This window comes from Typopeltis vanoorti, chromosome 4 (genome assembly GCF_054136105.1).
Source record: "Typopeltis vanoorti isolate ZY-2024b chromosome 4, IOZ_Tvanoo_1.0, whole genome shotgun sequence".
In the NCBI taxonomy this organism is placed as follows: Eukaryota; Metazoa; Arthropoda; class Arachnida; order Uropygi; family Thelyphonidae; genus Typopeltis; species Typopeltis vanoorti.
The window spans coordinates 50,782,513-50,795,580 of NC_143552.1; the positions used below are offsets into that span (position 1 = coordinate 50,782,513).

At 36.7% G+C, this 13,068-nt stretch overlaps 1 protein-coding gene across 2 annotated transcripts in view; it reads right to left on the reverse strand.

Moving 5' to 3' along the window:
- Positions 1 to 13,068, reverse strand: part of mbc (dedicator of cytokinesis protein myoblast city) — a 643,249-nt gene that overhangs the window by 459,747 nt on the left and 170,434 nt on the right. For both annotated transcript variants that reach the window (XM_090391142.1, XM_090391141.1), the window contains exon 11: positions 4,586 to 4,678. In XM_090391142.1, the coding sequence (XP_090247268.1) occupies positions 4,586 to 4,678 (93 nt within the window). The remainder of the gene's footprint in view (positions 1 to 4,585; positions 4,679 to 13,068) is intronic.

The window sequence follows — 13,068 nt, forward strand, 5'->3', positions numbered from 1 at the left end:
GCTTCCATGTATGGCCCCTAGTCCTCACACCACCAGTCCTATTCTCAAAAATATCTTCTGGATTAATCTTATAGAAACCCTTCAGTAATTTGAATGTCTCAATCATATCACCCCTTTTCTGCCTATCGACCAATTTTTGCAACTCACAAATCTTCAACCTATTCTCAAAAGGTTCATTCCACAGACCTGCTATCATCTTGGTCACTCGTCTCTGGATCCTCTCCACCTCCTCCCCATCAAGAAGAAGCCCTGGCGCCCATATCTGGGCACCGAAGTCTAGATGGGGTCTTATCAAGGCTTGATACAGAGGAACAATAACTTGTTTGTCTCTGCTTGTTAAAGTATTTTTCAGACGCCAAGTGATTTGATGAGCTGATTTAGCCACTTTTGCAATGTGCCCCCTAAACTTCAATTCCCTATCCACCAACACTCCCAAATCCCTGGCTTCATCAATCTCCTGGAGTATGGTTCCACCAATGTGATATACTGCTGCTATTCTTTTCACCCCAAAATGCATAACCTTACACTTTGCCACATTAAATTGACATCCATTTTCCCTAGCCCAGTCCTCCAAACTATCCAAATCATCCTGTGCACTCACAATTTTATAATACAGTGATGGCTGAATCAGATAAGGGTAATGGGGTTTACAGTGATACTGCTGGACTTTGCGAAGGCCTCTGACAGGATACCACATGGGGATGGATAGGAGGGTGGTTGATGGCGAGATATCAGAGAGTAGTTTATTCAGCAGTAGAGTCCAAAATAACTATGACTAGTGGTATGCCACAGGGTTCTGTTCTCAGACCACTGCTATTTAATTTATTCATTCATGATATAGGAAAGGATCTGAGAGGAACTGTTCAGTTATTTGTCGATGATGCAAAGTTGGGTAGAGCAATAGTGAATACACATGAGCAATAGTGAATACACATGGGGGCAAAAGCGTAAGGTTATGCATTTTGGGATGAAAAGATTATCAACAGTATACCACATTGGTGGAACCATGCTCCAGGAAATTGACAAAGCCAGAGACTTGGGAGTGTTAGTGGACAGGGAATTAAAGTTTAGGGGCACATAGCAAAAGTGGCTAAAGCAGCTCATCAGATCACTTGGTTATTGAAGAATACTTTGATGAGCAGAGACAAGCAGGCTATTGTTTCTTTTTATTGAGCCTTGATAAGACCCCATCTTGACTACTGTGCCTGGATACGGGTGCCAGGGTATCTTGGTGATGGGGAGGAGGTAGAGAGGATCCAGAGACGAGTGACCAAGATGGTAACTGGTCTATGGAATGAACCTTACGGGAAGAGGTTGAAGATTTGTGGGTTACAGAAACTGGTTGATAGGTGATATGCTTGAGACATTCAAATTACTGAGGGAATTTTGAAAGATTAATTCAGAGGAAATTTTTAAGAACAGGTGTGGTGAGAGAATTAGTGACCATCCTTCGAAACTGAGCAAGAGTGTTCGAACTAGATTTTTCACTTGAAGAGTGGTGAATGAGTGGAATAAGCTGCCAGAGTCTGTTGTGGGTGCCATGACTGTGAATGAGTTCAAAGCAAAGTATGATAGATACTGTGCGAATGCTAAATAGTTCTTGACATGATGTTTAGGGCCTCCCTCGATGAGTCTAAGGACTCCTTGGAGTTTCCCATAATAATAATAATTACTACAGTCAAGTGGGATCTGGTTGAATATAGTAATGTCAGGAAACATAGCCAATACAGGTCTCAGATCTAGAACCATCAGTATAGATGAGCAAGTTGTCAGTGTGCTGCTCTGCATACATTAAACACTTGTAGGTAGTCAGATGATGGAGTATGAGACTTCTGTAGATGACAAAGTGAGAGGCTACAGGATGGAATGCAAACCTGCCACAGAGTAATGCAGGACACCCACTGACAAGCAATGACTGACCTTAAGAGTGAAACATCAGGGCTACCCTGGATGCTATACCAGTACCATGGCAAGTCTTGGGTCCTGACAACAGACCATTGGGTGGGAGACTTACCGTAACACTGTTGAGCCTTGCAGACAAGTTAAATTTTCTACTGATCCTGGTTGGGCCATCCAAGACTGTCTTGACCAGGAGTCGCCAAACTTCTTTGACTGTCGACCCCTTCAAGAGTTTCTTGACATTTTATCGACCCCCCTCTATTTTACTATTACGTAATTATAATAGGACAAGCGAAAAAGACGTTTATGTGAATTTTTAGATTGTTTATTTTATAGTTACAGTGTTTATTGTATGTATAATATAATATATTATATTACTATATTACTATTACTATCACTAGTAATATCACTGGTATTACTAGTGATATTAATATTAATATTAATAAACTACTGGTATTAATATCACTGGTATTACTACCAGCCCTGCTCAACTCTTCAACATAGAGAAGTTTAGTTTGTTAATGAATAACGATTGAATTATAATATGCATGTTGATGAATTTTAGAACATTAACGCTCACTTGTATGTCGATGCGCAAAAATGAGACTGGGATCGAATACATGTAAGTATAAGTAAACAAGCAGCTGCGCACGTGTTGCCATCTCGCTCCTGCTGCACCGGCCAGACGGGAACCACAGGCATCCGTTTATTGGTAAATACGTCATTTTGGCCTACTTGATTGGCCTCCGTAACTATTTGACCTTGTTCCATCTTACAGGTCTTATTCATGTCACTGTTCCCACGATTCACTCTTAATTGCGTTGTCATTTAGGATGGAGGTAATCCAAATTAACCGAATTAAATATTACCTGTACAATGATGTCTTATATTTTTCTATCAACCCCCAATCGACTCCTGAGGGTCGATATCGACCACTTTGGCGACCACTGGTCTTGACGAAGCAGAAGCCAAAGTAGTATAAGGCCTCCATATCTCAGTCAGTAAGACGAAGCCCTTTGGTCTGAAAGACCTGGGTTCGCTTCCTGTCAGTAAAGTGAGGAACCTTTATCTGGTCTCTTTCGACTTAAGGTGAGTTAGCTGGTCTCACAAGGAGGTAGGGGAGTTTTTTCACCCAGAAACTCGAGTTTTTCGTTTCCTAGAACAGGCAAACTGTCCCGTGAACACACACATCTACAGACATAGAACACACCAGGAAGCATAGTGCTAACTACCTTATCGTCGAGTTATGGTTGCAAAGTCCAAGAATATGTGGAGAAGTTGTGGGCACTTAAGTGCCTTTTAGGACCACTAATAATATATATATATATAAAGTAGTGCAAGGTTACCAGGATCCCCTTTCCAGATCTCCACAGGTCACACTGCATGACAAACATGACTGCAGGGCATTGGATCCCGGTGACAGTGATCTGGAAGAAAGGACAGTAAAAAAAGACTCAGGAGAAATAGAGCAAATAATATGGTAAGAAAAGCAAAGAGGAAGAATGAAAAGGACCAGTACCATCACTAGGAGGTTCCCTCCACCACAACCAGGTGCTCCATAGGGAGGGGGATCAGAAGATAGAATAGCCTCCACCATTAAGTGCACTGTATTACCCAATACAAAACTAGCAACCTAATTACACAGAATGAAAGGTAGACCATAAGAATGCAATTTGCTGAGAAGTTCTTAATGCCTAACCCTATCAAATGCCTTAGAGAAGCCTGTGCTGTTGAGAGAAATAGCACAGGCTTCTCTAAACCTTTCCATGCACACAACCAGAGATTGGTTAAACAAGGAGATCTGCTGTGGATCTTGATTGAAGGAATCTCTATTGGTGGTCAATGATTAGTTCAAAGTTTTCTAGGTGATGAATAGTTAGGTGTTAACAATTTGAAGGTATACACCTATGACTTTTGTCCCCCCCCCACCTGAAATTGACTATATATAAGCTTCTATGATTTGGGATGGATGCTACTAAAATAAAAGAATTGCCAACACCTCTTATTCCCGAGAGAGAGAGTAGGCAAGGTTATTTAGTCCTAACTTTTAACGGTGGGCAGCTAGTCCCCACCCTCTGCCAATTACAAGCTGGCCTAAGACTATTAGTGACCATAATATAAAGGAGAGCCATTTTGTTGACCCTAATTGCAACTTATATTATTGTTTGAAATACAGTGAGTCCTACAGTTAATTTTCTGGAGCTTATAGGATGAAAAATCTGATTTTTCTGAAGAAAAAACCCACTTGCTGGAAACCTGTTGAAGAAAGACTTGGAAAAATTTCTTCTAGTTATTAACTAGAACTGAACTTAGAACAGTCTTTTTTTTTTGAGCGGCATAGTACTATGGATGCAAAAGTCATTTCCACAGGGGGATGTATACCAGCTGGGAATAATATGTAGAGATGATAAAGGAGGGCAGGTGTCAGTTCAAGAGTACATCTCTTAAGCACAGTTGGTGGGTACTGTCAAGACTTGAAGTCTTTTTGATATCTAGAGTGATCAAGATTCTTCTAGTGTCTTTCTGGTGGAAGGCTAGAGGTATGCAATATTCCAAGTAAGGAGGAAGGTGATTAAATGAATTCACATAAATCAGTTTTTAATATTTAATTGATTTAATTTTTGATCCACTGGACATGATGATTTAATATAGTACAGTATTTACTTTAAAAGATACTGAAGCTCACCTGCAACACCAAATGGCCTTCGTAATCCTTCTGAAGGTCTTCTTTGGTTATGCACAGATTTTTTATGATCAATCTCCTTAAATTCCATAGATCCTGAAAAGAAAATGAGTTATCTTTTAAATCAAAAATTATTGTATTCCCTCTGCATGAGCATATAAAATTAATTTCATTTGTATGAAATGTTTAGATGATCAATCTCCATGAGTCACCTCCCCCATACACACACACACACGAACCTCTCACAACTGAAAACTGAGAAGGTTATAGACAAGTGATATTTTAGTGCAAAAAATGGCAGACATGTTCAAGGACATAAATATCATGTTTCTGGAAGTGGTGTGTTAATATCTAAGAGGAAATTAACAATACGTATAAGTGTCCATGTGAAATATTTTCTTTTCTTTATAGAGATTGATTGTCACTATATTTTTTGTTATGCTGGATGAATATGTATGTCAATATTCAAGTAAATGTATTCTTACTGCTATTCTTATTCTCAAGACACAGATAATACGTTAATATGAAGTAATTCAGTAATCATTCCAATGCATTTTTGTCTTGATATTACTAGTTCATGGTTTAGTCTATTGATTATCTGTATGATTCATGCACACTAAAGCCAAATGCCAAAATATTTTGAATTATTGTAAATAACTATTTGGGAACATTAATCAAGTGTAAACGGATAAGTATTTTAATACTGAATAGTTTCACCAAACTTAAGCTGTTGGCATTGTCAGGGTAGTACAAGCACTGAGGTTAAAACATATCACAAAATAGATCTTAACTGTAAATTCTAAAAATTATAGTTACAAACTAAAATAGCATTGAAAGTGAATAATACACATAACACGTGTACATGATTTACTAGTTGTTGCTAAGGAACGTTCTATAATTGGCATTAAGTTCATTTCTTGTGTGTTCAGAGATCTAATTAGGGTTTTCCATATCTCTGGAAGTATTAAACCTTGGTTCCTGTTAAAGTTATCTGTAGTGCGTGCGACTGTAGCTGCTTCTTTAAACATTCGAGAGTGGTAGTCTTCTTCTATGTAAGGGGTACAACTTTTGTCCCACTCAATGATATCGTTTCTTATGGAGAAACGTGATGACAGGCCTGATATGTCTTGTCTGTCAATGTGTTTCTTCTGTCTAATATCGAAGTCTGGCTGATGTAACTTGAACCACACGAGCATGGAATATTGTAGACTCCAGCATACTTATAGAAAGGATGGGGTATCTTTTGGAGATCGTAGTAGTTTACGAATTGTTTCTATAGGTTTGAATGTCACTCTTATTTTGTGGGGTTTGAGGAGATTAGCAAGCTTGTTAGAGATACTGCTCACATATGGAATGGTGATTGTTGTAATATATTGAGTGTCTTCTCGTTCTCTTTGTGGTGGCTCAGAGAAAAGGATTTTGTTGACGAGTCTTTATGGGTAGCCATTTAAGGCAAGGTTATTAGATATTAATGTTAATTCATATTGGAGGTCCTTTTAATCTGTTGTAATGCAGACAGCTCTTTTCTTTAGTATGTGTACTATGCTGAGTTTGTGAGAAATGTGGTGCGAGGAGCTGAAATGTAGATAACGTCCTGTATTCGTAGGTTTCCTGTAGACTGATAGGTTCTTAAGGCCATTAACCGCTTCTTAATTAAGATGTCTAAGAACGGTAGTTGTTTGTCTTTTTCAAGTTCTAGAGTAAATTTAATAAAATGGTGAAAGGAGTTGATTTTATTGAGAAAATCAATTAAGTCATCTTTGTTGTGGTTCCATACAATGAAGATATCATCTACATATCTCCACCAAATTATTGGTAGAGATATAACCTCACTGTACAATCACTGCCTAAATTCAAACTATTTTTCTTGGAAGAAAACTATTTACCAACAATTAACTGGCCTGGCAATGGGTAGCCCCCTTTCACCTTCTTGTGCTGACCTATTTATGGAGGATCTTGAAAATAAAATTCTATCTCAAATAAATCCTAAATCAATAATTTCTCCATAACAAACCATATCATTGAGTGAGACAAAAGTTGTACCCCTTACATAGAAGAAGACTACCACTCTCGAATGTTTAAAGAAGCAGCTACAGTCGCACGCACTACAGATAACCTTAATAGGAACCAAGGTTTAATACTTCCAGAGATATAGAAAACTCTAATTAGATCTCTGAACACACAAGAAATGGACTTTAATGCCAACTATAGAAAGTTCCTTAGCAACAACTAGTAAATCATGTACACACGTTACATGTATTATTCACGTTCAATGCTATTTTAGTCTGTAACTATAATTTTTAGAATTTACAGTTAAGATCTATTTTGTGATATGTTTTAACCTCAGTGCTTGTACCCTGACAATGCCAACAGCTTAAGTTTGGTGAAACTAGTCGGTATTAAAATACTTATCCATTTACACTTGATCAATGTTCCCAAATAGTTATTTACATTAGTTCTGTGATCAAGAAAATACACGCTCATTATTTTGAATTATATATGATGAATTTCTTTCAATATCAATGATTTCTCATATTAGTATGTTAATGATAATATTTGTATATGTTTTTTGTTACTGTAAAACACATCAATTAGGTATTTTGTGTTATATTTTATGAATTGTATGAACCTATTTGTTTATGAGCATGCATTACCGTTACAAGTTTTTTTTCCTCATGTGTTACAAATGGTTTTCGTAATCTTTCTGAAGGCCCTCTTTGGTTACGCACAGATTTTTTATGATCAATTTCCTTAACTGCTATATATACATAGACTGCTAAATATATCAAAATATAAATAGCCAACATTTTTTTTTTTTCAGTGTTGGTAGTTACAAAGGATACAAATCTACAAATTATTTTGCAATTTTGTAGTTTAGTTTAGAAGAGCAAAGAACAAAATAAATACATATTTATTTAGTTGCTAACTCAGTTCTAAAATACTCTCTCCAACTTGTAGCAACTTCTGTTTCCTGTTGTGGTGGTCACTAGATCCTTGTTCTTCCAGTTCCATGCAATATTATGCAAAAGGAGATGTCACTCCATGTTACCTTTTCAGGTCCTATGGTAGTTTGAGGTTTGCAGAATGTTTCATAGCTACTATTCAGTTCTAAAATACTCTCTGCTGAAGTTTCATCAACAACCATAGCAATAGTTTTGTTCTACAGACATAGTATCTGCAAGCATCAGCTGTTGCATCTCATAAGAAGCAGATTATACTATTCTTGGTATAATCTGAAATAATGCTCACATAATCATTTTAGAATGCAACTGTTTCTGGCTCCATTATCATCCTACTGGTATGAACTAATCAGGTTCATTTCTCATTCTTATCTATCTCATACACACAAACTTGAATGCAGATCCTATCACCCAGAGACAATAGCAATCTACTGCTTACTGAAAATTGATGCTTGCTCTGTGCTGTGCATCATTTATTACCTGTAGAAATTAAAGACAGAAACTGAAAGTCACATGGAAATAATTTTAATTGATGAAAAAGTTTCACATTAGTATCTAAGGCATCATCAATACATTAATAATGGAATGCAAAATAAAATGTACTTAATGGATAATTTTAAAAAGCACCACCACAGTGTAAGTAAGATGGCAGATAGTCAGGAATTTATAGAAGAGTGATGCAATAATATTTGCTATAAAGGAGATAATCAAAGGCTATCAGATCTGTTTAAATTTGGGTGGTACAGAAATGCCTCATAGCTCTCTGTATACAACCATTCTATAAGGAATCCACTTTTATGTAATGGCTTATTCTTTTTCCAAAGAAGACTATGATTAGCTTGGATAGTATGTTCGTCATGATGAACAGCTGCAGATCTACCAGACTACTGAAGTAAGATGAACCACAGGAGCAAGAGATCTTGTAGACACCTGGAAAGCTGAGTGCAGGAAGCTTGTCTTTAGATAGGTGGTGCTTTGGAATAAGTCAACGTAAATGTGTGCTCCTTGTTTTTATCATTTTTAAAAGTGATATCCTACTTAATTTCAACAAGTGAAACTGAAGCAGCAATTTTAAAAAGGATTAATAATCTAGAGAATTCTATAAGTACTCTTTAAGTGTCCCATAAAAGTTTTTTTTTTAATTTATTCATATAATACTGGCCACATGCAAGCATCCACTAATGCCTACCATAAAAAGCAAAGATGGCAGTAGTAATGCCCAACAACGACAGAGCATGCCAGGCATATCCAACACACTGCAGCCATCTAGCATAGATAAAGCCAATGATGCTATCGTGCAGCTGCCGTCACAGACACCAAAAAAGGCCTTCTATGCAATTTCCTTCACCACTGGTTGCATGCTCAGTGCATAAAAATTGACGAATAGGCATACAAACGTATTTTGTGAATTTGAACCAATCTTTCCTCTGCCTACTGTGCTTCCTATTGGTGAAACAGTTCCTGAACTCAGAAAAACACATTGAAAACTTGGAGCAGAGCCTTGCTACTATCAGCCAAACCTTCTCCATCAAATTAATTGAAACTAAGCTACAACAGACCTATGATCAGCACTTAGGCAAAAAAGCTCGCTACTAATACCAGCCAGCTCTGGTACTTTAAAACCCCAATACCACATAACATGATCAAGGTTGAAAACAAAAAATACAACACCATTATCCTCAACTTTCACACTGAAAGTGACACAATACACTGAACAATACATTCAGATTTTCAAGGCTTAGATAGCATTGCACCATCCACCTGGTGCAATGAAGCCTGGCAGGCACTTTAAAGTTTATTCAATTAGTTTGAATTATCCCCAAGAAATTATTAACTGAAGAAGTTCCCTGTAAACGTCACTTGGTTAAAATAGTTGCAGCTGGTGCTCAGTGAAGGCAATCATCTCACTAGTAATTCAGTGAGAGCAGCTGTAGCTTTTTCAGCCATCACACTAGGATGGAAGCTGGAATGGTGCAAGGCTGTCCATGATTTTTGAAACTTCTTGAACATAAATATTTCTGGGTTTATGGAAAGTGCAATTGAGAGCAGAACTATTTCAAGAATTATGGTAATAGCAAGGCAACCTTAACAGGTTTCTGTCCATATTTCATTTGAAATGGATACAGGCTGAATTTATTCATCCAGTGTTGGAGGAGGAAGTGTCAAAGCACATACATTTAACATTGTTATAGATATCCCATTTAACTGCTGCATGAAAAACTGCTTGTGTTATTTGTTAGCTAGGAGTTTCGGAAAACCAAACAGTTGATTAACTCTTTCAGCTGAAATGAGAATCAGAGGTGGTTAATGATTTCTTTCCCTGAAATATCCTCCAGCATTTTAGCATCCCAGCAAATGGTTAAGAGGACATCTGCTTTAAATTCCACTTTATGGCTTCAGCAATTTCTTTCTACATTTTATACATCATTAGTGAATAAAGGAGCGACTGATGTATTCCAATCACTAAGTTTGGCAATGTCAAGGCAAGTCGCCAAAATATCATCAAGAATAATTTTTCTTCTAAGTTTTGGCTGTGATCCCAAAGTTGATGGTTTGACTTATTACAAAAATCATTTCCCTCAGTTTCGGATGATGAAGAAATCAAAGTGGCTTGTTGAAAGCTGTTAAACTTTTTTTTATTTTCCTCTTTCCTCCTTCTCTTTCTAAAATTTTCTTCCTGCTTCTCTACTGCAGCTTTTCTTTGCAACTACCATGTCTATACTTCTCACTTTACCTCTACAACCTTTTCTCTCTGTGCCAACAGGAATTCTTTGTCTTCTTGAATTTTTTATCCTGTTCAAAGCACTGGACAGAATAAAAATGTCAAAGAGATCTTCAAGACTTTCTTTCCACTTGTTTTCCTTCTTCATTAACATCTCTGAATTCTTCACTCTCTCTACAAGATTTTCCCATTTTTCTAAATACACCATTTACTTTGTCCACGATATGCTTTTTAAACTTTGCAGGTATTCTTACCTTTTCTCAGATTACCAAAATATCCTGGTTGTGGAATAGGCTGCCTCTTTGTTTAATTGCCTTTTTGTAATGAAAAAACAACACCATGACCTTTTTTGTGGAAGATAGTTTTAGAGTGGGCAATGTGGCTGACATTCGTCCAATAAGCCGTATTTATGCTCTTTTCCAGATAGCAACACTGCTCACCAATATGCTTGCCTTTTTATAATGTAACTGAAGACTTTTTGACAATTCTCTGTTATGATTATGCAAAACGTATAGAGAAAAGCAGCTTGAACATTAATAGACTTGTTCAAACATTTCTGGCATGTGAATATGCATGGCGTAATTTGTGCAGAGTCCTGAAAATTACATTTCCTGGTAACTGAAGAGTGTATCCAACTACTTGACTTGGATTTATCCTTTCAGTGAGCAACAATTTCTCTAAGCAAGGACACCAAACTCATTCATGTATAATCCATCCTGCAAATACAAATCCATTCATTGCCCCATGCCTCAACATACTAAACAATTTCTTCTACACAGTCTACTCACTGACTCATTTAAAACTCTTACATATCATTTGCATACCAAAGTTATTTCCCTTCAAGCCATTCGTTCTGATATACTTGCATTCCTATAGCTTCACTAAATCTCTGTTCCTGGAAAATGGGTTTTTGTTACTTGAGTAGCCCACATGCCTTAGGGCTAAATGTGGAACAACTATAAATTACTGTATTCTCTTCCATTCATTTCTGCTTTTTTTACCTTTCATTACTTGTTCATGAGTTTTTTTCCCCCTTTTTCTGCTATTTGTGGAGAGCTTTTCTAGCCCCTTTAACTCCTGTTGGTGTTCTGAAACATTCATCAAAGTTGAAATTTCCACAATTGCCCTAAGCTCTTTTGTTGCCTCACTTTGCATTTTGATTGTAAGAATAAATAAATCTGCAATCTGCCTGATCAACAAACATTTCTACCATATTCTAGTATTATCTCCTTTTCCCCCATGAACTATTTACACTTACCTAAGCATACATTTTACACAAATGCACACAATGCTAAACAAAGGACTCAGAACTTTCAATGTCCTGCACACACACACACTGCATCAACATATGTATAAATTTAAATCTGTGCACACAATTAATTAAAAAACATTCATGCAAGGCAAAATGTTAAATTATTATTTTTACGGCTATTTTAGCCTGTTTTCGTTTAGGAGTGTCCCTTATTTTAAATATATTGGCATTTTACTCAAGAATTCTTAGGGTATTATAAGTGTATTTTAAAGGCAAATATATGCAGACAATTAGAGGAAGAAATTTTGCACATACCTTGTTTGGATATTAGGAAGTCTTCATTCTCCATACCTTCTGCTGTTAGGCTGTTAAAGGGGCGGGGTTGAGGCCAGGTGGGAAGATTAATTAGAAAACCCGTTTTTTTTTTTTTTAAATAATATATATAAATATATATTATTATATTTAAGAGCGCCTCTTTGGGGAAGAGTTTTATGGGAAACAGGGGCAGGGGAGAGCGTTAACGGGGTGCGAGCCATTTCGATCATGCTATTGTCATCGGAACATTTCGGGATAAGTGTACGGCTAATAATGATGGCTTGGTGTATCTGCTTTAGGGGTGCTTGTGTTATCGCTTATTAGTCAGAGTCGTGACCTAATTTTTATGCTGTATTTTTATGTTTCTGTATCACGGGGTATGTATCATGCAAGGGCATGATACATACCCCGTGATACAGAAACATACCCCACAATATATAATAATAGACAAAAGACAATGAAACAATGCTTAGAATATCAGAAACAATTGCCATAAAATGTAACGGACTCAATCAACGTCCACCGACCCTACCTAATTTCTGAGTGTTGGAAGCTCCACAATATAAAAATTAAGTCACGACTCCAACCAATAAGCGATAACACAAGCTCCCCTAAAGCGGATACACCAAGCCGTCATGACATAGCCCTACACTTATCCCGAAATGTTCCGATGACGATAGCATGATCGAAACGGCTCGCACCCCCTTTAACGCTCTCCCCTGCCCATTTCCCATAAAACCCTTCCCCTTCACCAAAGAAGACCCTTAAATATAATATAATATATATATATATATATATATATATTCATTTTTCTAAATTAACTGACTTAAAACCCGAGAATTATAACACAATGACATTTATTTGAAAAAACGCAACATGTTTCGTCAAGAATGACTTCATCAGGCGATGAGAACATAGAAAGATATTAAAAGACACGAAATTAACATTGACACACTCTAAAGCTATACAATTATAAAGCCATAATATTCGACTGTAAATTATATATTTATATTCGACTGTAAATTATATATTTACAGTCGAATATTATGGCTTTATAATTGTATAGCTTTAGAGTGTGTCAATGTTAATTTCGTGTCTTTTAATATCTTTCTATGTTCTCATCGCCTGATGAAGTCATTCTTGACGAAACATGTTGCGTTTTTTCAAATAAATGTCATTGTGTTATAATTCTTGGGTTTTAAGTCAGTTAATTTAGAAAAATGAACATATCCCAACC